We start from the raw sequence: 27,903 nt of genomic DNA, 5'->3' as shown, positions 1-27,903 counted from the left end.
CGGTAGCGTGTTATTTTTAGGCGGCGCTTTTCCCTCCTGAGTTGAATGCAGGGTCAAGTTCGCTCCTCAGATGAACTAAACGTCAAGCGCTGAACACGTGTGGGGTCCTTGTCCATGTGTGTGCATCGTGGGGATACTGGGGTTTCTTCAGTATAAATAGCTCCCCCCCACCTTCTGGAAATTCTGTGCTAGAAATTTCCTCTTTTCTATCACTCTCTTTGTTTCTGCCTTTTTTCTTCCTTCACTGTTGTCTCCTTTTTCAGCCTTCCCAGTCCATTCCCCTTTCTATTCTCCAGCAAGCCTTGACACTTTTCTCTTTTCCGCAGTCTGTGATGTACTATCTGTGCTGTTTTGCTCTAGTGATTAAGTAGTGAGATGTAAACACTGGGATGGGCACTAGCTGTCCTGACTAGGTAGTGAGATGTAAACACTGGGATGGGCACTAGCTGTCCATTCTGCAATGGAATTTACCTACATGGGCTTTTTTAATGTATTTTTGTTTGAATTATCGTTTTTTCCTTTTTTACGATTTTTTTGTAACATGGCCCAGTGTGGTCGGCTGGACATGGAAAAGCATCAATAAACTGGCATCAACATGTGGGTGGTGTGTGTGGTGTGGGAATGTGGTGTGTGTGGTGTGGGAATGTGGTGGGAGAGGAGTGTGACTTGTGCTGTGAGTTGTAGAGTAGTAGTGTGTGAATTCTAGTGTGAGTTGTGTGAATTGTGGTGTGAGTTGTAGTGTGAGTTGTGGTGTGAATTGTGGTGTGAGTTGTAGTGTGAGTTGTGTGAATTGTGGTGTGAGTTGTAGTGTGAGTTGTGGTGTGAATTGTGGTGTGAGTTGTAGTGTGAGCTGTAGCGTGAGTAGTAGTGTGTGAGTTGTAGTGTGGATTGTGGTGTGAGTTGTAGTGCGAGTTGTGATGTGAGTTGTAGTGAGTGAGTTGTAGTGTGTGTTGTACAGTGTGTGAGTTGTAGTGTGTGAGTTGTATGGTGAAATATAGTGTGAGTTGTAGTGAGTGAGTTGTAGAGTGAATTGTAGAGTGAGTTGTTAAGTGAGTTGTAGTGAGTTGTAGAGTGAGTTGTAGAGTGAATTGTAGAGTGAGTTGTTAAGTGAGTTGTACTGAGTTGTAGAGTGAGTTGTAGCGAGTTGTAGATTGAGTTGTAGTGAGTTGCAGAGTGAGTTGTAGCGAGTTGTAGAGTGAGTTGTAGAGGGTTGTAGAGTGAATTGTAGAGTGAGTTGTGTAGTGAGTTGTAGAGTGAGTTGTAGAGTGAATTGTAGAGTGAGTTGTTAAGCGAGTTGTACTGAGTTGTAGAGTGAGTTGTAGCGAGTTGTAGATTGAGTTGTAGTGAGTTGCAGAGTGAGTTGTAGCGAGTTGTAGAGTGAGTTGTAGAGTGAGTTGTAGTGAGTTGCAGAGTGAGTTGTAGCGAGTTGTAGAGTGAGTTGTAGAGGGTTGTAGAGTGAATTGTAGAGTGAGTTGTGTAGTGAATTGTAGAGTGAGTTGTTAAGTGAGTTGTAGTGAGTTGTAGAGTGAGTTGTAGAGTGAGTGGTAGTGAGTTGCAGAGTGAGTTGTAGCGAGTTGTAGAGTGAGTTGTAGTGAGTTGTAGAGTGAGCTGTAGAGTGAATTGTAGTGAGTTGTTAAGTGAGTTGTAGTGAGCTGCAGAGTGAGTTGTAGTGAGTTGTAGATTGAATTGTAGTGAGTTGTTAAGTGAGTTGTAGTGAGCTGCAGAGTGAGTTGTAGAGTGAATTGTAGTGAGTTGTAGAGTGAGCTGTAGAATGAATTGTAGTGAGTTGTTAAGTGAGTTGTAAAGTGAGTTGTAGTGAGCTGCAGAGTGAATTGTAGTGAGTTGTAGAGTGAATTGTAGTGAGTTGCAGAGTGAGTTGTAGTGAGCTGCAGAGTGAATTGTAGTGAGTTGTAGAATGAATTGTAGTGAGTTGCAGAGTGAGTTGTAGAGTGAGTTGTAGTGAGCTGCAGAGTGAGTTGTAGTGAGTTGTAGAATGAACTGTAGTGAGTTGTAGTGAGCTGCAGAGTGAGTTGTAGCGAGTTGTAGAGTGAGTTGTAGTGAGTTGTAGAATGAATTGTAGTGAGTTGTAGAATGAATTGCAGTGAGTTGCAGAGTGAAAACCGGGGTGGGGCTGACCAGGGATGGTGAGGTCGCGGGGCCAGGTGGCGCCCAGGGCCAGCAGCACAGCGTCGTTGTCCTTCAGCAGGTCCTTGGCCGCCAGGTCTTTCCCCACCTCCACCCCCACCTGGAACTCCACCCCCTCCACCTTCAGCAGCTCCACACGCCGCTGGACCACCTGTCACCACAGGGAGCAGGTCAAGGTCAGGTCAGGTCAAATCAGTCAGGTAGATCAGGTCAGATCAGTCAGGTAGGTCAGATCAGTCAGGTCAGGTCGATCAGGTCGGATCAATCAGGTCAGGTCAGGTAGATCAGGTCAGTCAGGTCGGGTAGATCAGGTCAGGTAGATCAGGTCAGGTCAGATCAATCAGGTCAGGTCAATCAGGTCAGGTCAGGTCGACCAGGTCAGGTCAAGTCAGATCAGTCAGGTCAGGTCGATCAGGTCAGGTCAATCAGGTCAGGTAGATCAGGTCAGGTCAGTCAGGTAGATCAGGTCAGATCAATCAGGTCAGGTCAGATCAGTCAGGTCGACCAGGTCAGGTCAAGTCAGATCAGTCAGGTCAGGTCGATCAGGTCGGATCAATCAGGTAGATCAGGTCAGGTCAATCAGGCCAGGTCAGTCAGGTCGGGTAGTCAGGTCAGGTAGATCAGGTCAGGTCAAGTCAAGTTTACTATGTCCAAAGAGAATTCCACATGCAGTGACTTTGCCCTTACAATGCAAAAAAGCTGTTATCATCAACGGTTTCTCCATCGCAATGGGAAATCATTTTAAGCTAGTTGGCCTTTGGGAACCATCCCAATGCCGACTGTCCTGAAACCCTCTTGGCCAAGAGAGTGGGGATGTACTTGGGCAAGACACTCTGCACTATAATCAAATTCCAGCCCAGATAGTCGGGACAACAGTTGCCTCCTCTGCTGTTCTGATGGTCATAGTGGGACACGACTGACTGTCATACTTTCATACAATACAAATATAAACATGCATTTAAAAGACATGTATGTGTTTAAATAATCAAGAGATCACATCAAATGATAAAACTGCATTAGACATCAGACACTGCTCCACTATCAATTCTTTTAACTCACTCCGGACCAACAGTCTTCTCCCTTGATAACAGACACTGCTCCACTATCAATTCTTTTAACTCACTCCGGACCAATAGTCTTCTCCCTTGATAACAGACACTGCTCCACTATCAATTCTTTTAACTCACTCCGGACCAATAGTCTTCTCCCTTGATATCAGACACTGCTCCACTATCAGTTCTTTTAACTCACTCCGGACCAATAGTCTTCTCCCTTGATATCAGACACTGCTCCACTATCAATTCTTTTAACTCACTCCGGACCAATAGTCTTCTCCCTTGATATCAGACACTGCTCCACTATCAGTTCTTTTAACTCACTCCGGACCAATAGTTTTCTCCCTTGATATCAGACACTACTCCACTATCAGTTCTTTTAACTCACTCCGGACCAATAGTCTTCTCCCTTGATATCAGACACTGCTCCACTATCAGTTCTTTTAACTCAATCCGGACCAATAGTTTTCTCCCTTGCTTTCCCCTGCAGGCAACCCATTTGTTAGGGTTAGGAAAAAAATCACAAAAAATACAAAACACAAAGTAACTAAATGAAACTCCCTGTACTTGACCCACTGACCCCTCTCCTCATGTCGTGTGTATGCCCACCCCCCTCCCTCTCTTCACAGCCCTCAGAAGCTGAGTCACTGTCAGTACCTTCTTGCTGGTAGCTTTCTTCACTGCAGATACTTTATTCAACGTCTTCATCGATGTTGAAACCTTCAGTTTGAAGCATTTCAATCACTTCAGCAGCAGTAAAAAGCTGCTGTCGTGATCTAGTTTGCTCCAAAAATTTTCAATTGTATTGCTGCGACACCATTTTCAATACTTATGCAGATTAGCTTGTCATGTGCGATACCAAGGACAACGGCTGGCCAGCAAGTGTATAGTTATGGAATCTCACGATGAAACTTTCCATTTGACCCTTGACATGTTTGCAATGCCTGGTGTAACTGCGATTGTTATGCTACCCCATGAGGAAAATGTGGACAAATTCTTAATTGTTGAAACCGCTATAGCATTCAGTCATCCTGAACGCTACCTTACGTCAGGAACGCTATAGTATTCAGTCATCCTGAACGCTACCTTACGCCAGGAACGCTATAGCGTTCAGTCATCCTGAACGCTACCTTACGTCAGGAACGCTACCTTACGTCAGGAACGCTATAGTGTTCAGTCATCCTGAACGCTACCTTACGTCAGGAACGCTATAGTATTCAATCATCCTGAACGCTACCTTACGTCAGGAACGCTATAGTATTCAGTCATCCTGAACGCTACCTTACGTCAGGAACGCTATAGTGTTCAGTCATCCTGAACGCTACCTTACGTCAGGAACGCTATAGTGTTCAGTCATCCTGAACGCTACCTTACGTCAGGAACGCTATAGTGTTCAGTCATCCTGAAGGCTACCTTACGTCAGGAACGCTATAGTGTTCAGTCATCCTGAACGCTACCTTACGTCAGGAACACTATAGTGTTCAGTCATCCTGAACGCTACCTTACGCCAGGAACGCTACCTTACGTCAGGAACACTATAGTATTCAGTCATCCTGAATGCTACCTTATGTCAGGAACACTATAGTGTTCAGTCATCCTGAACGCTACCTTACGTCAGGAACACTACAGTGTTCAGTCATCCTGAACGCTACCTTACGTCAGGAACGCTATAGTATTCAATCATCCTGAACGCTACCTTACATCAGGAACACTATAGTGTTCAGTCATCCTGAACGTTACCTTACATCAGGAACGCTATAGTGTTCAGTCATCCTGAACGTTACCTTACGTCAGGAACGCTATAGTATTCAGTCATCCTGAACGTTACCTTACGTCAGGAACGCTATAGTGTTCAGTCATCCTGAACGTTACCTTACGTCAGGAACGCTATAGTATTCAGTCATCCTGAACGCTACCTTACGTCAGGAACGCTATAGTGTTCAGTCATCCTGAACGCTACCTTACGTCAGGAACGCTATAGTGTTCAGTCATCCTGAACGCTACCTTACGTCAGGAACACTATAGTGTTCAGTCATCCTGAAGGCTACCTTACGTCAGGAACGCTATAGTGTTCAGTCATCCTGAACGCTACCTTACGTCAGGAAAACTATAGTGTTCAGTCATCCTGAACGCTACCTTACGCCAGGAACGCTACCTTACGTCAGGAACACTATAGTATTCAGTCATCCTGAATGCTACCTTATGTCAGGAACACTATAGTGTTCAGTCATCCTGAACGCTACCTTACGTCAGGAACACTACAGTGTTCAGTCATCCTGAACGCTACCTTACGTCAGGAACGCTATAGTATTCAATCATCCTGAACGCTACCTTACATCAGGAACACTATAGTGTTCAGTCATCCTGAACGCTACCTTACGTCAGGAACGCTATAGTATTCAGTCATCCTGAACGTTACCTTACATCAGGAACGCTATAGTGTTCAGTCATCCTGAACGTTACCTTACGTCAGGAACGCTATAGTATTCAGTCATCCTGAACGCTACCTTACGTCAGGAACGCTATAGTGTTCAGTCATCCTGAACGTTACCTTACGTCAGGAACGCTATAGTATTCAGTCATCCTGAACGCTACCTTACGTCAGGAACGCTATAGTATTCAGTCATCCTGAACGCTACCTTACGTCAGGAACGCTATAGTGTTCAGTCATCCTGAACGCTACCTTACGTCAGGAACGCTATAGTGTTCAGTCATCCTGAACGCTACCTTACGTCAGGAACGCTATAGTATTCAGTCATCCTGAAGGCTACCTTACGTCAGGAACACTATAGTGTTCAGTCATCCTGAACGCTACCTTACGTCAGGAACACTATAGTGTTCAGTCATCCTGAACGCTACCTTACGCCAGGAACGCTACCTTACGCCAGGAACGCTACCTTACGTCAGGAACACTATAGTATTCAGTCATCCTGAACGCTACCTTACGTCAGGAACACTATAGTGTTCAGTCATCCTGAACGCTACCTTACGTCAGGAACACTACAGTGTTCAGTCATCCTGAACGCTACCTTACGTCAGGAACACTATAGTATTCAATCATCCTGAACGCTACCTTACATCAGGAACACTATAGTGTTCAGTCATCCTGAACGCTACCTTACGTCAGGAACGCTATAGTATTCAGTCATCCTGAACGTTACCTTACATCAGGAATGCTATAGCATTCCGTTGTCCGGAGTGAGTTTAGTCTAATCTTAAAACATTCTTCTTCAAACACTATTTCAAAGTATAGATTATCATCCCAAAACAACTTGCATATCAAACCAAATAAAATGCTGGAAATAAGAAAAACGAAAAAAAGAAAAAGAAACAGCCTTCCTTAATTCCAATACACCACCACCAACAAAACAAACATAAAAGCAAACAACACCCCTCCCTCCCAGAAAACGCAGAAACAAAACAAACAACAAAAATCAAATCATCCACGCACTCACACTTCCAAACACACCCACACTTCCACACAATCACACCTCCATAAATTCACACACAGACACAAACATTGACACACACACACAAACATTGACACACACACACAAACATTCACACACTCACACAAACATTCACACACACACACAAACATTCACACACTCACACAAACATTCACACACACACACACTCACACAAACATCCACACACTCACACAAACATTCACACACTCACACAAACATTCACACACACACACAGTCACACACTCACACAAACATTCACACACTCACACAAACATTCACACACACACACAAACAGTCACACACTCACACAAACATTCACACACACACACACATTCACACAAACATTCACACACACACACACTACACACAAACATTCACACACTCACACATTCACACACACACACATTCACACAAACATCCACACACACACACACATCCACACACTCACACAAACATTCACACACTCACACAAACATTCACACACACACACAAACAGTCACACACTCACACAAACATTCACACACACACACACACATTCACACAAACATTCACACACTCACACAAACATTCACACACTCACACAAACATTCACACACTCACACACATGTGTCTCACCTCCTTGCTCAGTTTCATGGTGGGTATCCCATAGCGCAGCAGTCCCCCGACCTTGTCGTTCCTTTCATACACTGTCACACTGTGCCCTGCCTGCCAGTCACACAGCATCAACAACAACTTTCATACACTGTCACACTGTGCCCTGCCTGCCAGTCACACAGCATCAACAACAACTTTCATACACTGTCACACTGTGCCCCGCCTGCCAGTCACACAGCATCAACAACTTTCATACACTGTCACACTGTGCCCTGCCTGCCAGTCACACAGCATCAACAACTTTCATACACTGTCACACTGTGCCCTGCCTGCCAGTCACACAGCATCAACAACAACTTTCATACACTGTCAGACTGTGCCCCGCCTGCCAGTCACACAGCATCAACAACTTTCATACACTGTCACACTGTGCCCCGCCTGCCAGTCACACAGCATCAACAACAACAACTTTCATACACTGTCACACTGTGCCCCCCCTGCCAGTCACACAGCATCATCAACAACTTTCATACACTGTCACACTGTGCCCTGCCTGCCAGTCACACAGCATCAACAACAACTTTCATACACTGTCACACTGTGCCCTGCCTGCCAGTCACACAGCATCAACAACAACTTTCATACACTGTCACACTGTGCCCTGCCTGCCAGTCACACAGCATCAACAACAACTTTCATACACTGTCACACTGTGCCCTGCCTGCCAGTCACACAGCATCAACAACAACTTTCATACACTGTCACACTGTGCCCCGCCTGCCAGTCACACAGAATATCAACAACAACTTTCATACACTGTCACACTGTGCCCTGCCTGCCAGTCACACAGCATCATCAACAACTTTCATACACTGTCAGACTGTGCTCCGCCTGCCAGTCACACAGCATCATCAACAACTTTCATACACTGTCACACTGTGCCCTGCCTGCCAGTCACACAGCATCAACAACTTTCATACACTGTCAGACTGTGCCCTGCCTGCCAGTCACACAGCATCATCAACAACTTTCATACACTGTCACACTGTGCCCTGCCTGCCAGTCACACAGCATCAACAACAACTTTCATACACTGTCACACTGTGCCCTGCCTGCCAGTCACACAGCATCAACTTTCATACACTGTCACACTGTGCCCTGCCTGCCAGTCACACAGCAACAACTTTCATACACTGTCACACTGTGCCCTGCCTGCCAGTCACACAGCATCAACAACTTTCATACGCTGTCACACTGTGCCCTGCCTGCCAGTCACACAGCATCATCAACAACTTTCATACACTGTCACACTGTGCCCCGCCTGCCAGTCACACAGCATCAACAACAACTTTCATACACTGTCACACTGTGCCCTGCCTGCCAGTCACACAGCATCAACAACAACTTTCATACACTGTCACACTGTGCCCTGCCTGCCAGTCACACAGCATCAACAACAACTTTCATACACTGTCACACTGTGCCCTGCCTGCCAGTCACACAGCATCAACAACAACAACTTTCATACACTGTCACACTGTGCCCTGCCTGCCAGTCACACAGCATCAACAACAACTTTCATACACTGTCACACTGTGCCCCGCCTGCCAGTCACACAGCATCAACAACAACTTTCATACACTGTCACACTGTGCCCCGCCTGCCAGTCACACAGCATCAACAACTTTCATACACTGTCACACTGTGCCCTGCCTGCCAGTCACACAGCATCAACAACAACTTTCATACACTGTCACACTGTGCCCTGCCTGCCAGTCACACAGCATCAACAACTTTCATACACTGTCACACTGTGCCCCCCCTGCCAGTCACACAGCATCAACAACAACTTTCATACACTGTCACACTGTGCCCTGCCTGCCAGTCACACAGCATCAACAACAACTTTCATACACTGTCACACTGTGCCCTGCCTGCCAGTCACACAGCATCATCAACAACTTCAGTTGGTTGTTTTTTTTTTAGCTTAATAGTTTCAGTTTCAATGAGGCATCAAAGATGGATTCATAAATGCTGCAACACATGTTTAAAAAACAAAAGGGAATTTGGAAAATCTGATGTTGTCTGATCAGCCACAACATAATCAAACCAATAACTGTAATGCAATGCAACTGGACCATTGTATCATAAAGCACTCTGAGCACAATCATTTCATCAAGTTCTACATACAGAAACTTATTGTATTGTATTCTTAAACCAATAACTGTAATGCAATGCAACTGGACCATTGCATCATAAAGCACTCTGAGCAGAATCATTTCATCAAGCTCTACATACAGAACTTTATTGTACTGTATTCTGATTGCAACATTTGTGTTGTAAAGTGCTTACAGCAGATTTATTTGCTTTTCCCTTATATAAATAAACTTATCATCTAAAGTGAGTTGCTAAATAAATGAACACATGATTGTACTGCACTCTTACTGGAGCCATTGTATTGTAAAATCCCCAACCAGTGAGGAGATCCAACATCAGCCACTCAGAGCCGCAAGCCTTCAAAGAACTGAAACAGCGGAAAGACTGTCATCAAACAAGCAGACAAAGGTCAGTGGTACTTTGGTGGTTTGGTGCAGGGACCTCTATGAAGAGGAAGCCCTGAAACAGCTGTCCAACACAGCCCACTACACCCCCATGAGCAGATCCTCCACCAAGAGTGACAATGCCCTTGTACGCCGAACAGTGAAGGAAGCAATCTCCAAGGGTCACCTTCCCCCAGAGGCAACAAGAGCCATCACCAAGGAACCCCAAGAATCGAGGTTCTACATGTCCCCAAAGATCCACAAGCCAGACAATCCTGGGAGACCTATAGTGTCTGCGTGTGCTTGCCCCACTGTTCAGCTCTCCGCGTTTCTGGACAGGCTTTTCCAGCCACTCGTGGAAAAACTCCCTACATACATCAAAGACACGAGTGACACCCTTGAGCTCTTTCACAAGTTCCGTTTCCCCAACCAACTGGAACCTCCTCTGATCTTCACCATGGACATCACCTCACTCTCCACCAACATTCCCCACAAGGATGGCCTCATTGCCCTCAAGCACTTTCTGAGCAACTGTCTCATCAATGGTTTCTCCACTGCAAAAGGAATTCATTTACAGCTTAGTCTTTTGTGAAGGACCACTGCTCTCAAACTAGAAGGCAACACTGCACTGGCTTTTAGAGCTGCAGCCTTGGGGGGCTAGTTGACCATTTGGGAACCATCCCAACACTGACTGTCCTAAAACCCTCTTGGCTGAGAGAGTGGGGAAGTAACAAAGGCAAGACACTCTTGACTATAATTCTAGCCCAGATAGTTGGAACAGCAGTTGCCCCCTGTTGCTGTTCTGATGGTCTTAGTCACAACTATCATATGGAGCAAAAATTATTTGATCTGGCGCAATATAAAAACAGACTTAACATTATTGTAACAAACTTCCCTGACACTGTAGGTCTTAGTCACAACTATCATACGAACAAAAATTATTTGATCAGGCACTAGCTAAATAAATATAAACTTGTTGTCATTATTGTTGTAACAAACTCCCCGCCACTGCACCTTGTTGAGCTGGGCGGCAGCAGCCAGCCCTGCGGGGCCACTGCCCACCACGGCCACCTTCTTCCCCGTGCGGATGGACGGGGGCTTGGGTTGAACCCAGCCCTGCTTGAAGCCGTAGTCGATGATGGAGTTCTCGATGTTCTTGATGGTCACTGCCGGGGCGTTGATGCCCAGCACACAGGCCCCCTGTTCCAACAGAGAGTCCGCTGTTTTACTCACTGTCACACAGACAGTCCGCTGTTTTACTCACTGTCACACAGACAGTCCGCTGTTTTACTCACTGTCACACAGAGAGTCCGCTGTTTTACTGTCACACAGACAGTCCGCTGTTTTACTCACTGTAACACAGACAGTCCGCTGTTTTACTCACTGTCACACAGACAGTCCGCTGTTTTACTCACTGTCACACAGACAGTCTGCTGTTGTACTCACTGTCACACAGACAGTCCGCTGTTTTACTCACTGTAACACAGACAGTCCACTGTTTTACTCACTGTAACACAGACAGTCCACTGTTTTACTCACTGTCACACAGACAGTCCACTGTTTTACTCACTGTAACACAGACAGTCCACTGTTTTACTCACTGTCACACAGAGAGTCCGCTGTTTTACTCACTGTCACACAGACAGTCCGCTGTTTTACTCACTGTCACACAGACAGTCCGCTGTTTTACTCACTGTCACACAGACAGTCCGCTGTTTTACTCACTGTAACACAGACAGTCCGCTGTTTTACTCACTGTCAGTTTCTCTTCAAGGTGTCACTGTGTTTCAGACAAATCCATATATGCTACACCGTATCTGCCAGGCAGCTCCTAGCTCCTAGGTGTTTTCATCGGAGCTGTCGAAGGCTTGGTTTTCTGAGAAACAGTTGTTGGAAGTCATATTGCAGGAAAAACTGGCGAGCACTTGCTGGGTCAAATGTCAAAATTCAAGATGGCGTCGGAAGCGAAAGCATGTGGTGAACTTCTCCTTTCACGTAGATTCAGGACAATATTTTTTTAAAGATAATACTTTTTTTTCATGATGAATGAGTCTGTTTAGGTTTATTTTAGTGAACGAATGCTTCTATTAACGAAAAGGTGTTTTTATGTATGATAATTTCCGAAAATTCTCCATCGATCACCGGTGATCGAAAATCAAGGGAAAAAACTGCACACAGTTAATGAAAATGCTTTCTTCAGTCACTGAAATCTTCACTATCAATGCAAGATGAAGAGACTTTCAATCTGAGGGTCCTGAGTTCCAATCACAGCACCTGGTAGGTTACAGCTGGAGATTTCCCCCCTCTCCCAGGTCAACAGACTGCAGACCTACCGGCTAGGGCCTGAGCCCACTTCATGTGTATAAACATGCACATGATTCAGTGTGTGCATAACTGATCCTGTAATCAATACACTCATGTGTATAAACATGCACATGATTCAGTGTGTGCATAACTGATCCTGTAATCAATACACTCATGTGTATAAACATGCACATGATTCAGTGTGTGCATAACTGATCCTGTAATCAATACACTCTGTATAAACATGCACATGATTCAGTGTGTGCATAACTGATCCTGTAATCAATACACTCATGTGTATAAACATACACATGATTCAGTGTGTGCATAACTGATCCTGTAATCAATACACTCTGTATAAACATGCACATGATTCAGTGTGTGCATAACTGATCCTGTAATCAATACACTCATGTGTATAAACATGCACATGATTCAGTGTGTGCATAACTGATCCTGTAATCAATACACTCTGTATAAACATGCACATGATTCAGTGTGTGCATAACTGATCCTGTAATCCTGTAATCAATACACTCATGTGTATAAACATACACATGATTCAGTGTGTGCATAACTGATCCTGTAATCAATACACTCTGTATAAACATGCACATGATTCAGTGTGTGCATAACTGATCCTGTAATCAATACACTCATGTGTATAAACATGCACATGATTCAGTGTGTGCATAACTGATCCTGTAATCAATACACTCTGTATAAACATGCACATGATTCAGGTTGTGCATAACTGATCCTGTAATCCTGTAACCAATACACTCATGTGTATAAACATGCACATGATTCAGTGTGTGCATAACTGATCCTGTAATCAATACACTCTGTATAAACATGCACATGATTCAGTGTGTGCATAACTGATCCTGTAATCAATACACTCTGTATAAACATGCACATGATTCAGTGTGTGCATAACTGATCCTGTAATCAATACACTCTGTATAAACATGCACATGATTCAGTATGTGCATAACTGATCCTGTAATCCTGTAATCAATACACTCATGTGTATAAACATGCATATGATTCAGTGTGTGCATAACTGATCCTGTAATCAATACACTCATGTGTATAAACATGCACATGATTCAGTGTGTGTATAACTGATCCTGTAATCAATACACTCATGTGTATAAACATGCACATGATTCAGTATGTGCATAACTGATCCTGTAATCCTGTAACCAATACACTCATGTGTATAAACATGCACATGATTCAGTGTGTGTATAACTGATCCTGTAATCAATACACTCATGTGTATAAACATGCACATGATTCAGTGTGTGCATAACTGATCCTGTAATCAATGTCACAATTCAACAGTTCATGGAAACCAAGACATACACTCATCATGCACACCCCTGAAAACAAAGCGTGGATGCCTATGGCAGAGTGAAAACAGTCATGTGTGGCAAAGTACACTCGTAAGCTGGTAAATCCTTTGCAGAGACCCAGGCTTTGACTTACATCCCACACACCTTGGAGGAATCTGCTCAACACTTCTTCTGGGAGTTGCAGCCCACAAACACACAAGTTTCTGTTTTAGTTTCTCAAGGAGGCGTCACTGTGTTTGGACAATTCCATATATGCTACACCATATCTGCTGGGCAGATGCCTGTCCACCAACATAACCCAACGCCCTGAGTCAGGCCTGGAGTGCATGTGTATATATTTGTGTACTTATTCAATTGGAATTTTTGTTTTTTTAACATACTGCCAGAGAAAAAACACTCTTGTTGCCATGGGTTCTTTTTCAGTGTGCTGAGTGCGTGCTGCACGCTGTAGCTTGGTTTATCATCACCCTGTAATGACCAGCCGCCCAGCTGGATGTTCCAGTCACACCTGAGAAAGGGCAAGAGTGGGACTGGAACCCACACCCTCACGGACTCTCTCTATTGGCACCTGAGCATCTTGACCATTCTGCCACCTCTTTCCTCACTGAGAGGAGGAGGAGGAGGAGGAGGAGGAAGGAGGAGGAGGTATGGGTGAAGGTGGGAGTTGCAGCCCATGGACAAAGAAGACGTAGTGAAAGTATCTCACCTCACAGGGAGCAGGACAGACACGTCCAGTGAACTCCGGGAAATTGTTGGTCTGGTGAAGGTTGTCCAAGGCCTCCCGCCACTTGTTCTGGACACACAAACACACACACACACACAACACACACACACACACACACACAGAGTTACACATCTCTGGATCACACATTTACCCTCATATCCAGCCTCTGTGGGTGTGTGCGTGCGTGCGTGTGTGTGTGTGCACGCATATGTGTGTGTGTGTGTGTGTGTGTGTGTGGGTGTGCACGAGTCTGAGAGTAAATGTATATGTATGTGTTGTGGTGTGCATGCATGCATGTCTGTCTTTGTGTGTGTGTGATTAGCACAACAATCAGTAAATAACCATCTTTGCTGAAAATAATGAGCAACAGCATTACTTGAAAAAAACCTATGGAAAAAGGCCGATACAGTGCAGACAAAGAAAGAAGACAGGTGAAGGCAGTGGTGGTGTGGATGTACCTTGAAGATCAGGTCGTTCCACTTGGGGATCAGGTTGCTGAGAGGGCATCCACTGTGTGACTGGCAGAATGGTACGCCACAGTCCATGCACCTACAGAGAACAACAAACAGACAACACATAACAACACAGCCATAGTCCATGCACCTACAGAGAACAACAAACAGACAACACAAATCCTAACAACACAGCCATAGTCCATGCACCTACAGAGAACAACACACAGACAACACAAATCATAACAACACAGCCACTCCATGCACCTACAGAGAACAACAGACAACACAAATCCTAACAACACAGCCACAGTCCATGCACCTACAGAGAACAACAAACAGACAACACAAATCATAACAACACAGCCATAGTCCATGCACCTACAGAGAACAACAACAAACAGACAACACAAATCATAACAACACAGCCATAGTCCATGCACCTACAGAGAACAACAAACAGACAACACAAATCCTAACAACACAGCCACAGTCCATGCACCTACAGAGAACAACAAACAGACAACACAAATCATAACAACACAGCCATAGTCAAGGCACCTACAGAGAACAACAAACAGACAACACAAATCCTAACAACACAGCCATAGTCCATGCACCTACAGAGAACAACAGACAACACAAATCATAACAACACAGCCACTCCATGCACCTACAGAGAACAACAACAAACAGACAACACAAATCATAACAACACAGCCACTCCATGCACCTACAGAGAACAACAAACAGACAACACAAATCATAACAACACAGCCATAGTCCATGCACCTACAGAGAACAACAAACAGACAACACAAATCATAACAACACAGCCATAGTCCATGCACCTACAGAGAACAACAACACACAGACAACACAAATCATAACAACACAGCCATAGTCCATGCACCTACAGAGAACAACACACAGACAACACAAATCATAACAACACAGCCACAGTCCATGCACCTACAGAGAACAACAACAAACAGACAACACAAATCATAACAACACAACCACTCCATGCACCTACAGAGAACAACACACAGACAACACAAATCATAACAACACAGCCATAGTCCATGCACCTACAGAGAACAACAACAGACAACACAAATCATAACAACACAGCCACAGTCCATGCACCTACAGAGAACAACAAACAGACAACACAAATCATAACAACACAGCCACAGTCCATGCACCTACAGAGAACAACAAACAGACAACACAAATCATAACAACACAGCCATAGTCCATGCACCTACAGAGAACAACAAACAGACAACACAAATCATAACAACACAGCCATAGTCCATGCACCTACAGAACAACAAACAGACAACACAAATCATAACAACACAGCCACAGTCCATGCACCTACAGAGAACAACAAACAGACAACACAAATCATAACAACACAGCCACTCCATGCACCTACAGAGAACAACAAACAGACAACACAAATCCTAACAACACAGCCACAGTCCATGCACCTACAGAGAACAACAAACAGACAACACAAATCATAACAACACAGCCACAGTCCATGCACCTACAGAGAACAACAAACAGACAACACAAATCATAACAACACAGCCATAGTCCATGCACCTACAGAGAACAACAAACAGACAACACAAATCATAACAACACAGCCACTCCATGCACCTACAGAGAACAACAAACAGACAACACAAATCCTAACAACACAGCCATAGTCCATGCACCTACAGAGAACAACAACAAACAGACAACACAAATCATAACAACACAGCCATAGTCCATGCACCTACAGAGAACAACAAACAGACAACACAAATCATAACAACACAGCCATAGTCCATGCACCTACAGAGAACAACAAACAGACAACACAAATCATAACAACACAGCCATAGTCCATGCACCTACAGAGAACAACAACAAACAGACAACACAAATCATAACAACACAGCCATAGTCCATGCACCTACAGAGAACAACAAACAGACAACACAAATCCTAACAACACAGCCACAGTCCATGCACCTACAGAGAACAACACACAGACAACACAAATCATAACAACACAGCCATAGTCCATGCACCTACAGAGAACAACACACAGACAACACAAATCATAACAACACAGCCATAGTCCATGCACCTACAGAGAACAACACACAGACAACACAAATCATAACAACACAGCCACAGTCCATGCACCTACAGAGAACAACAACAAACAGACAACACAAATCATAACAACACAGCCACTCCATGCACCTACAGAGAACAACAAACAGACAACACAAATCCTAACAACACAGCCATAGTCCATGCACCTACAGAGAACAACAACAAACAGACAACACAAATCCTAACAACACAGCCACTCCATGCACCTACAGAGAACAACAACAGACAACACAAATCATAACAACACAGCCACTCCATGCACCTACAGAGAACAACAACAGACAACACAAATCCTAACAACACAGCCATAGTCCATGCACCTACAGAGAACAACACACAGACAACACAAATCCTAACAACACAGCCATAGTCCATGCACCTACAGAGAACAACAACAAACAGACAACACAAATCATAACAACACAGCCATAGTCCATGCACCTACAGAGAACAACAAACAGACAACACAAATCATAACAACACAGCCACAGTCCATGCACCTACAGAACAACAAACAGACAACACAAATCATAACAACACAGCCACTCCATGCACCTACAGAGAACAACAAACAGACAACACAAATCCTAACAACACAGCCACTCCATGCACCTACAGAGAACAACAAACAGACAACACAAATCATAACAACACAGCCACAGTCCATGCACCTACAGAGAACAACAACAAACAGACAACACAAATCATAACAACACAACTACTGAATTATACTGACACTGGCTTTCTGTTTCTGGCTTGTATGGTGGACATGTTATGTATGGGGGTGCCCATGTAAAGTCACACACACAGAGATCACACTCTTGGGGTCCATGGCACTCCACTCCCTGTAGAATTCACTGTAATCATCCTTGTAGAATTCACTGTAATCATCCCTGTAGAATTCACTGTAATCATCCTTGTAGAATTCACTGTAATCATCCCCCCAAGCCTCAAGAGCTGTACTCCAGCGAAAATTTGCAAACTACAACCAAGGTACGTGCGTGGATGTATGCGTGCGTGTGTGTGAGAATGAGTGAGTCAGCGTGTGAGTTTGTGCATGTGTGTGTGCATGCACGTGTGTGTGAGTGTGTATGTGAGTGCGTGCGTGTGTGCATGTGTGTGTGTGTGTGTGTGTGTGACAGAGTGGAAAGGCATGGAGCGCCATGTCACCTGGCAGCCTGCATGCGCAGTCCCTCAGTGACGGCCTTGTGGTTGTAGATCTCGTCCCAGTCCTTCTGTCGGTCCTTGGTGTTGCGGTACTGGTAGGTGGCCCGCTTGTACTTCACAAACCCTCTGCAATGTACACACAGCTCAGTGTATCAAATCTTGTACTTCACAAACCCTCTGCAATGTACACACAGCTCAATACATCAAATCTTGTACGTCACAAACCCTCTGCAATGTACACACAGCTCAATACATCAAATCTTGTACTTCACAAACCCTCTGCAATGTACACACAGCTCAGTGTATCAAATCTTGTACTTCACAAACCCTCTGCAATGTACACACAGCTCAATACATCAAATCTTGTACTTCACAAACCCTCTGCAATGTACACACAGCTCAATACATCAAATCTTGTACTTCACAAAGCCTCTGCAATGTACACACAGCTCAATACATCAAATCTTGTACTTCACAAACCCTCTGCAATGTACACACAGCTCAATACATCAAATCTTGTACTTCACAAACCCTCTGCAATGTACACACAGCTCAATACATCAAATCTTGTACTTCACAAAGCCTCTGCAATGTACACACAGCTCAGTGTATCAAATCTTGTACTTCACAAACCCTCTGCAATGTACACACAGCTCAATACATCAAATCTTGTACTTCACAAACCCTCTGCAATGTACACACAGCTCAATACATCAAATCTTGTACTTCACAAACCCTCTGCAATGTACACACAGCTCAATACATCAAATCTTGTACTTCACAAACCCTCTGCAATTTACACACAGCTCAATACATCAAATCTTGTACTTCACAAAGCCTCTGCAATGTACACACAGCTCAATACGTCAAATCTTGTACGTCACAAACCCTCTGCAATGTACACACAGCTCAATACATCAAATCTTGTACGTCACAAAGCCTCTGCAATGTACACACAGCTCAATACATCAAATCTTGTACTTCACAAACCCTCTGCAATGTACACACAGCTCAATGCATCAAATCTTGTACTCCACAAACCCTCTGCAATGTAGGCACACTTCAATACATCAAATCTTTTTTTTTTTTATATATCAATTTAACAATATTTGTACTTAACAAAATCTCTGCAATGTACATACAGTTAAATGCATGAAATCTTTTTTTTTCCTTCTATTAATTCAACAAGATTTTTACCTCACAAAAATCTCTGCAATGTGCATACAGCTAGATACAATATATCAGTTTTTCTATTAATTCCAAAAGGATAAAATAAAAATGTGAAAAGTGAAAAAAACAACAACAAAAGTTGACATACACAAAAGAACTGGCATTTTTACGTTGAATGGTTCCATTGATATCAAAAGGATACAACACCCAGCGTACTCTCATCATCACCCCCATTCTCTTTCCACCAAGTCGTTTTCCATACAAAATGCTGCTTGTAACATCTAGCACTGAAAGTGGACAGGTTACGCTGTATCTTTGCAATATGTTGTTCAATATCAAAATGAATATTCAGATGCCTTTGAAACATGTATAACTGGTATACGTTTTTCAATTCAGCGTTTGCACATATTGCTTTTTGCTTACATTAAAATAACATCACACACTAAAATCAAACACAATGTCTTGGTTTTTTTATGGTGGTTTCACTGATACCATACAAAACAAAACATTTTGAAATCAATAAATTACAAGATTTACACATTTTTCATGTAACAAATCCTCCAGTAACTTCCAAAAACTGATGGCATATTTACAATTCCATAAAAAATAAAGTTACTAAAATCACTTGCATTATTACACAACACATACACAGTGGGAGGCACTACATCCATTGCATTCAGTGCTACATTTGTGGCAACAATCCGATATTATGATGTTCTGATCACTGCTGTCAAAATCCACATGAAAGATAACTAACAATAATAATGATAATAATAAAGTGTTCTTCTATAGCGCTGTTCCCTCACAGAGAGGCTCACGGCACTTCGGACATTAAATATAACAATAAAGAAAAACAATTCTCAGGAAAATTCAAATAACAATCACCCATGGCGTTTCACAAAGTGCACGTTTCAAAAAAGAAACAACAATCATCCAGGAAAGTCACCATCCCCGCAGCATGAACAGCACACACACACACACACACACACACACACACACACACACACACACACACACACACACGCACACACACACACACTGTGCAATGCCAACAACATGAAAGACATGATATAGATACTTATTTGGATGATAAAGAAATGATTCTCACCTGATTTTGTCCAGCTCCACATTCCTGTTGGCGTCAGGTACGGTTTCCTCAATGTCCACGACTGGTGGTTCTTCATCACTGGACTACAACACAACACAGCACAACACAGCTCAGTGCCAGGTTTCACAACACAGCACAACACAGCTCAGTGCCAGGTTTCACAACACAGCTCAGTGCCAGGTTTCACAACACAACACAGCTCAGTGCCAGGTTTCACAACACAACACAACACAGCACAGCTCAGTGCCAGGTTTCACAACACAACACAGCTCAGTGCCAGGTTTCACAACACAACACAGCTCAGTGCCAGGTTTCACAACACAGCACAACACAGTACAGCTCAGTGCCAGGTTTCACAACACAGCACAGCACAACACAGCACAGCTCAGTGCCAGGTTTCACAACACAGCACAACACAGCTCAGTGCCAGGTTTCACAACACAACACAACACAGCACAGCTCAGTGCCAGGTTTCACAACACAGCACAACACAGCTCAGTGCCAGGTTTCACAACACAACACAACACAGCACAGCTCAGTGCCAGGTTTCACAACACAGCACAACACAGCACAGCTCAGTGCCAGGTTTCACAACACAACACAGCACAACACAGCTCAGTGCCAGGTTTCACAACACAACACAACACAGCACAGCTCAGTGCCAGGTTTCACAACACAACACAGCACAACACAGCTCAGTGCCAGGTTTCACAACACAACACAGCACAACACAGCTCAGTGCCAGGTTTCACAACACAGCACAGCTCAGTGCCAGGTTTCACAACACAGCACAGCTCAGTGCCAGGTTTCACAACACAGCACAGCACAACACAACACAACACAACTCAGTGCCAGGTTTCACAACACAGCACAGCTCAGTGCCAGGTTTCACAACACAACACAACACAGCTCAGTGCCAGGTTTCACAACACAACACAACACAGCTCAGTGCCAGGTTTCACAACACAACACAGCACAACACAGCTCAGTGCCAGGTTTCACAACACAACACAGCTCAGTGCCAGGTTTCACAACACAACACAGCACAACACAGCTCAGTGCCAGGTTTCACAACACAGCACAACACAGCTCAGTGCCAGGTTTCACAACACAACACAACACAGCACAGCTCAGTGCCAGGTTTCACAACACAACACAACACAGCTCAGTGCCAGGTTTCACAACACAACACAACACAGCTCAGTGCCAGGTTTCACAACACAACACAACACAGCTCAGTGCCAGGTTTCACAACACAGCACAACACAACACAGCTCAGTGCCAGGTTTCACAACACAACACAGCACAACACAGCTCAGTGCCAGGTTTCACAACACAGCACAGCACAACACAGCACAACACAGCTCAGTGCCAGGTTTCACAACACAGCACAACACAGCTCAGTGCCAGGTTTCACAACACAGCACAGCACAACACAGCTCAGTGCCAGGTTTCACAACACAGCACAACACAGCTCAGTGCCAGGTTTCACAACACAACACAACACAGCACAGCTCAGTGCCAGGTTTCACAACACAACACAACACAGCTCAGTGCCAGGTTTCACAACACAACACAGCTCAGTGCCAGGTTTCACAACACAACACAACACAGCTCAGTGCCAGGTTTCACAACACAGCACAACACAACACAGCTCAGTGCCAGGTTTCACAACACAACACAGCACAACACAGCTCAGTGCCAGGTTTCACAACACAGCACAGCACAACACAGCACAACACAGCTCAGTGCCAGGTTTCACAACACAGCACAACACAGCTCAGTGCCAGGTTTCACAACACAGCACAGCACAACACAGCTCAGTGCCAGGTTTCACAACACAACACAACACAGCTCAGTGCCAGGTTTCACAACACAACACAACACAGCTCAGTGCCAGGTTTCACAACACAACACAGCTCAGTGCCAGGTTTCACAACACAGCACAACACAACACAGCTCAGTGCCAGGTTTCACAACACAACACAGCACAACACAGCTCAGTGCCAGGTTTCACAACACAGCACAGCACAACACAACACAACACAGCTCAGTGCCAGGTTTCACAACACAACACAACACAGCTCAGTGCCAGGTTTCACAACACAACACAACACAACACAACACAACACAGCTCAGTGCCAGGTTTCACAACACAACACAGCTCAGTGCCAGGTTTCACAACACAACACAGCACTGTGGGGACACACTTTAGTGCCAGCTGAGATCAGACACAACACATGTAACATTCTGATGAAACGACAAACTATGGGTCCTGTGCAAAGCATGTATTTGGCACACGGTGAAAGAACCCACAGCAACAAGAGAGCTGTCTCTGGTCAAAGTGGCTGTAAAACCCACTCTAACATGCATGTGTGTGTGTATTTGTGTTTGGGTGTGCATGTACATGTGTGTGTGTGCATGCATGCATGTGTTTGTGCGTGCATGTGTGCATGCATGTGTTTGTGCTTGCATGCATACATGCGTATGGTGTGCATGTACAGGTGTATCCAATAGTGAGCATGTTCTCTGAGTTCACTCAGGATTCCAAAAATCATGTAACTGTTTTCATCAACACGCATACTCATCCCAAGGAAAATACTATGAAGAAAATACCAAATCAAAATTTGAACACAGTACACACTGATGCATTGTTTTATAGGGCAACACAGTACACACTGATGCATTGTTTTATAGGGCAACACAGTACACACTGATGCACTGTTTTATAGGGCAACACAGTACACACTGATGCATTGTTTTATAGGGCAACACAGTACACACTGATGCATTGTTTTATAGGGCAACACAGTACACACTGATGCACTGTTTTATAGGGCAACACAGTACACACTGATGCATTGTTTTACAGGGCAACACAGTACACACTGATGCACTGTTTTATAGGGCAACACAGTACACACTGATGCATTGTTTTATAGGGCAACACAGTACACACTGATGGACTGTTTTACAGGGCAACACAGTACACACTGATGCATTGTTTTACAGGGCAACACAGTACACACTAATGCACTGTTTTATAGGGCAACACAGTACACACTGATGCATTGTTTTATAGGGCAACACAGTACACACTGATGCACTGTTTTATAGGGCAACACAGTACACACTGATGCATTGTTTTATAGGGCAACACAGTACACACTGATGCACTGTTTTATAGGGCAACACAGTACACACTGATGCATTGTTTTATAGGGCAACACAGTACACACTGATGCACTGTTTTATAGGGCAACACAGTACACACTGATGGACTGTTTTACAGGGCAACACAGTACACACTGATGCACTGTTTTATACGGCAACACAGTACACACTGATGCACTGTTTTATAGGGCAACACAGTACACACTGATGCACTGTTTTATAGGGCAACACAGTACACACTGATGCTCTGTTTTATACGGCAACACAGTACACACTGATGCACTGTTTTATACGGCAACACAGTACACACTGATGCACTGTTTTAGAGGGTTGGGGTTTTAAAGTCTGCCGGACAAATGCTTCTGGTTTCTTTAACAACAGCATTATTCCACACACAATACTTCTTAGTTTCGCTGGAAAGACTTCCAATGTTATATCTACAAGAAACCTATCGTTCATGACAGGTGGCACTGAAGCAGAATGGGTAAGACATTGGATTTGTGGCCCAGTGTTGAGCAGTGCTCAGGGTTTGAGCCCTGTCTGAGCAAGGTGCAGTGTCCTTGGAGAAGGCACTTCACTCCACTGTTCCTCACTCCACCCACATGGAAATGTCTACCCAGCTTCCTATAGGGAAGGCCAAAACGGCGGAGGATGGGGACTGAACCCTGCACACCACGCTGAGCGCTGCACACCAGTACTACAGTACTACAGAAGACATGATAATTCAAGGCACTGACAGAGCATACTTTCTTTTTTTTCTTTTTAAGTATAGCCAGTTATCACAACCCCATCAACAGTACTTCAGAAGACATGATAATTCAAGGCACTGACAGAGCATACTTTCTTTTTAAGTATAGCCAGTTATCACAACCCCATCAACAGTACTTCAGAAGACATGATAATTCAAGGCACTGACAGAGCATACTTTCTTTTTTTTTCTTTTTAAGTATAGCCAGTTATCACAACCCCATCAACAGTACTTCAGAAGACATGATAATTCAAGGCACTGACAGAGCATACTTTCTTTTTTTTCTTTTTAAGTATAGCAAGTTATCACAACCCCATCAACAGTACTTCAGAAGACATGATAATTCAAGGCACTGACAGAGCATGCTTTCTTTTTTTCTTTTTAAGTACAGCAAGTTATCACAACTCCATCAACAGTACTTCAGAAGACACTATCAACAACTAATGCCCACAGAGGCACTGAACAGTTTAAATGGGCAAAAAGGTCCATTTGAAATGCTAACATTTCCCCCATGCCCTCACATTTACCACTAACCCCCCCCCCCCTCCCCCCCCCCAATCAGAGAGTCAATAGCACACCACACCACAGCACACTGCAGTTCACACACATTTTCCTCTCTCTCATCTATTTTCAACATATGTCAGAACGCAACTGCACACTGGATTAATGTCACTCAAACTCACTAATGTTAGTGTACACATGTAAACATTCTCCTTCCAAGCATACACCCACCACATACTATGTGGCTGTCAAGTACATGCATATATATATATATACATTTTCTTTTCTATCTATTTAAGTGTATTCTGTCTATCAAACCTCACGTCTATAAATGAATCAGTGTTATTTCAAAACAAGAACAAAAAAACAAAAACAAAAACAAATGTAGCCATGTGGTCAATACGACTGGCTACTCAACTCACAGCACAAGCTGAAAGCTCATCTATAGCAGATGCCGTTTTCATAACTAACAGCTGAATGTGTGACGCCATTCCCAGTTTGAATGAAAATCCCGTTTTAGACAAAGGCTCCAACCATTTACTAAATCAAGTCTCTGTGTCGTTTACTGTAATATTATATTTGTTGTGCTTACACACACACTTTAATCAGTTAGAAGCATACTTGATTTCATTTTAGTCGTTCGTCAGTCTAAGGATTTTAACTGACGCTAAGCTTACATCATTTTGTCTTGCCAAACACCACTCCATTACCAGCGTCGCTGTACACGATTGGGTGAGCTGACATCTGTGTTTCTGACGCAGCATATTTATTTAATATCTCTTTTGTCGGATCAGAAAACTACAAGTATTATATACTGGCAGAATCGTCTCAATTCCATCTTTAAATCTATTCTATTTATTTTTGCCTACGTTAAACTGATTTAACGCAGTTTGTAATTTTCCGCAATGAGCTCACTAGAAATTGCGTTGACATGTAGTCACAGCTTGGCTATGACTGATCTAAAAAATCGCCATGTCGTCATGTGCTTGGAGCAGTGTTCCATTTAATTCTTCTTAACATCACAGTCAATGACATCTCTGGACACTGATAGTTTGTTCGAGAATGTTCTAGTGAGTGCATATGATGCGTTCTTTCTCATTTACTCTCACTGAAGAAGGTTAGGTTACTATCCGCTTCCGTGGAGGAGATTTAAATGTTGAGTACAAGCTTAGCTATGTTTATATTTGGCTTTGATGAAATGGATAACTTGTGTAGGTTCATTCACCACTTAGTGGTTAAGCCATGATGGTTCTTCACTGACTATCTGGTCTATCAATTTGCCAGTATAATATCAAAGCCACTGATTCTGTTATCTTGTTTATTATTCATGCATTATTTCACATGCTGATATCAGTTATGATGCTACAGTGTTTCACTGATTCTCAGTACTCTAAGATGTGTGTAGTGTTCTGTGGTGATTACAAGATAGTGTTGTAGTGATATCAGCTATTGACTAAAACCATCTGATATGCATCACAGTCTGCTAATTGTAATTTAGTTATCATGCCCTCTCCTATACGGCTTACTCCAGTATAGTGCTACATGATAACTTTCATTTGAGTCACATTGGCACAGTATAAGTTCTACCTAACCTATACTGTCAGTGTACTTTCACTAAATCAGCATATCTTCACTTTATCTACACTATTTCAATGTATTAGAAATGCCATTTGATGTCAGTTGTTTGGTCTTCACACATATGCATTATCTTATCGTATGTTGCTTATAACAAACCGAGTGATAGTCTTTCCATGTACTATGTATACATGTGCTTTTCTATTCACTTGTGTTGACATGTTGCTAAAAACAAACCGAGTGATAGTCTTTCCATGTAATATGTATACATATGCTTTTCCATTCACTTGTGTTGACATGTGCTTAATGACATGTGTTTACTTGTGTCTGTTCAGGCACTGTTTTATCTCTCCTTATCTCTTCTTCTTCTCTTTATAATAACCATTGTAGAAAAACCCTTTTGTGACTGGCCTCTACATGTTCCTGGCCTGTGCATGGGGATTCTTGTCTATCCTTTAATACAGTAAATCATTAGTTAGTTCTTTTGTACCTACAGTCAATCATTAGTTAGTTCTTTTGTACCTACAGTCAATCATTAGTTAGTTCTTTTGTACCTACAGTCAATCATTAGTTAGTTCTTTTGTACCGTACCCTTTCATCATAAATCAAACCACTCGTGGTACATGGCTACACAAAAAAAAACACACACAAAAACCCTAACGCAAAAAAACAAAAGTAAACCAAAACAACAAAACAAGAGCAACTTGAAGCAATGAAAAAGGAAAAAAAAAGGAAAAAAAGAAGCTTAAACAGTGAAAATATGAAACACTGATAATAACTGCGTTCTCATGTTGACATGATTTACAATCCACAAGCCACTTTTCTGCACATGTTGCAAACAGAAAATCTTTATATAATGAAAAGAAGAGTCCATTTGAAAAAGCCAAAGTGTAGGGAATGGCATCTGAAAACCATGAAATATCAACTGTGTGTGATTACTTCTTTAACCACCACGTTTCTGTGTGAAAAAAACTGCCTACCACCAAATATTTCAGACTCAACACTCTCAATCACACAACACAGATTCTTGTCCAAACACCACAGTACACTTGTTCACTTCACACTCCATAAAGGACAGAAGGTTAGTCATGGAAACGTTGGCTGCAGCTGTCAAGCTCTGTTACAGTGTGCAACAAAAAGCCTGTTGAACATGGCCCCTCCAGGCCAACTTTAGTCACCTACCCTGATCAAAGAGTTGAAAAGAAGTAAAAACAATCGCCAGTTCATTTTAGATACATACACTGGAGCTTCATCTTCAACACAGACATACACTCACACACAGACACAGACACAGACAGACACAGACACACACACACAGACAACACAGTGGGGTGGTGGCCTAGTGGTATTGTGCCTGACCAGCAAACTGGAATCTGGGAAAGCAGAAAGAGAGTGGATTTCAAGCTGATGGAAGATGGGGTGAAGAGAGAGAGATTGGGTGAAGAGAGTGAGATGGGGTGAAGAGAGAGAGATGGGGTGAAGAGAGAGAGATGGGGTGAAGAGAGTGAGATGGGGTGAAGAGAGAGAGATGGGGTGAAGAGAGTGAGATGGGGTGAAAAGACAGAGATGGGGTGAAGAGAGTGATATGGGGTCAAGAGAGAGAGATGGGGTGAAGAGAGTGAGATGGGGTG

General features: G+C 43.5%; 1 protein-coding gene across 1 annotated transcript in view; it reads right to left on the bottom strand.

Annotated features, from left to right (window-relative positions):
• The window catches only part of LOC143282637 (uncharacterized), a 196,627-nt gene that overhangs the window by 21,253 nt on the left and 147,471 nt on the right, over positions 1-27,903 (bottom strand). Inside the window, exons 35-41 of the mRNA XM_076588286.1 lie at positions 20,275-20,357; positions 18,000-18,122; positions 14,652-14,742; positions 14,176-14,262; positions 10,819-11,004; positions 7,286-7,375; positions 2,137-2,296 (exon numbers count right to left, since the gene is read on the bottom strand). Coding sequence (XP_076444401.1) covers positions 2,137-2,296; positions 7,286-7,375; positions 10,819-11,004; positions 14,176-14,262; positions 14,652-14,742; positions 18,000-18,122; positions 20,275-20,357 — 820 coding nt within the window. The remainder of the gene's footprint in view (positions 1-2,136; positions 2,297-7,285; positions 7,376-10,818; positions 11,005-14,175; positions 14,263-14,651; positions 14,743-17,999; positions 18,123-20,274; positions 20,358-27,903) is intronic.

Source organism: Babylonia areolata, chromosome 6 (assembly GCF_041734735.1).
Source record: "Babylonia areolata isolate BAREFJ2019XMU chromosome 6, ASM4173473v1, whole genome shotgun sequence".
NCBI lineage: Eukaryota > Metazoa > Mollusca > Gastropoda > Neogastropoda > Buccinidae > Babylonia > Babylonia areolata.
This window is presented reverse-complemented; position numbering and strand designations above follow the sequence as displayed.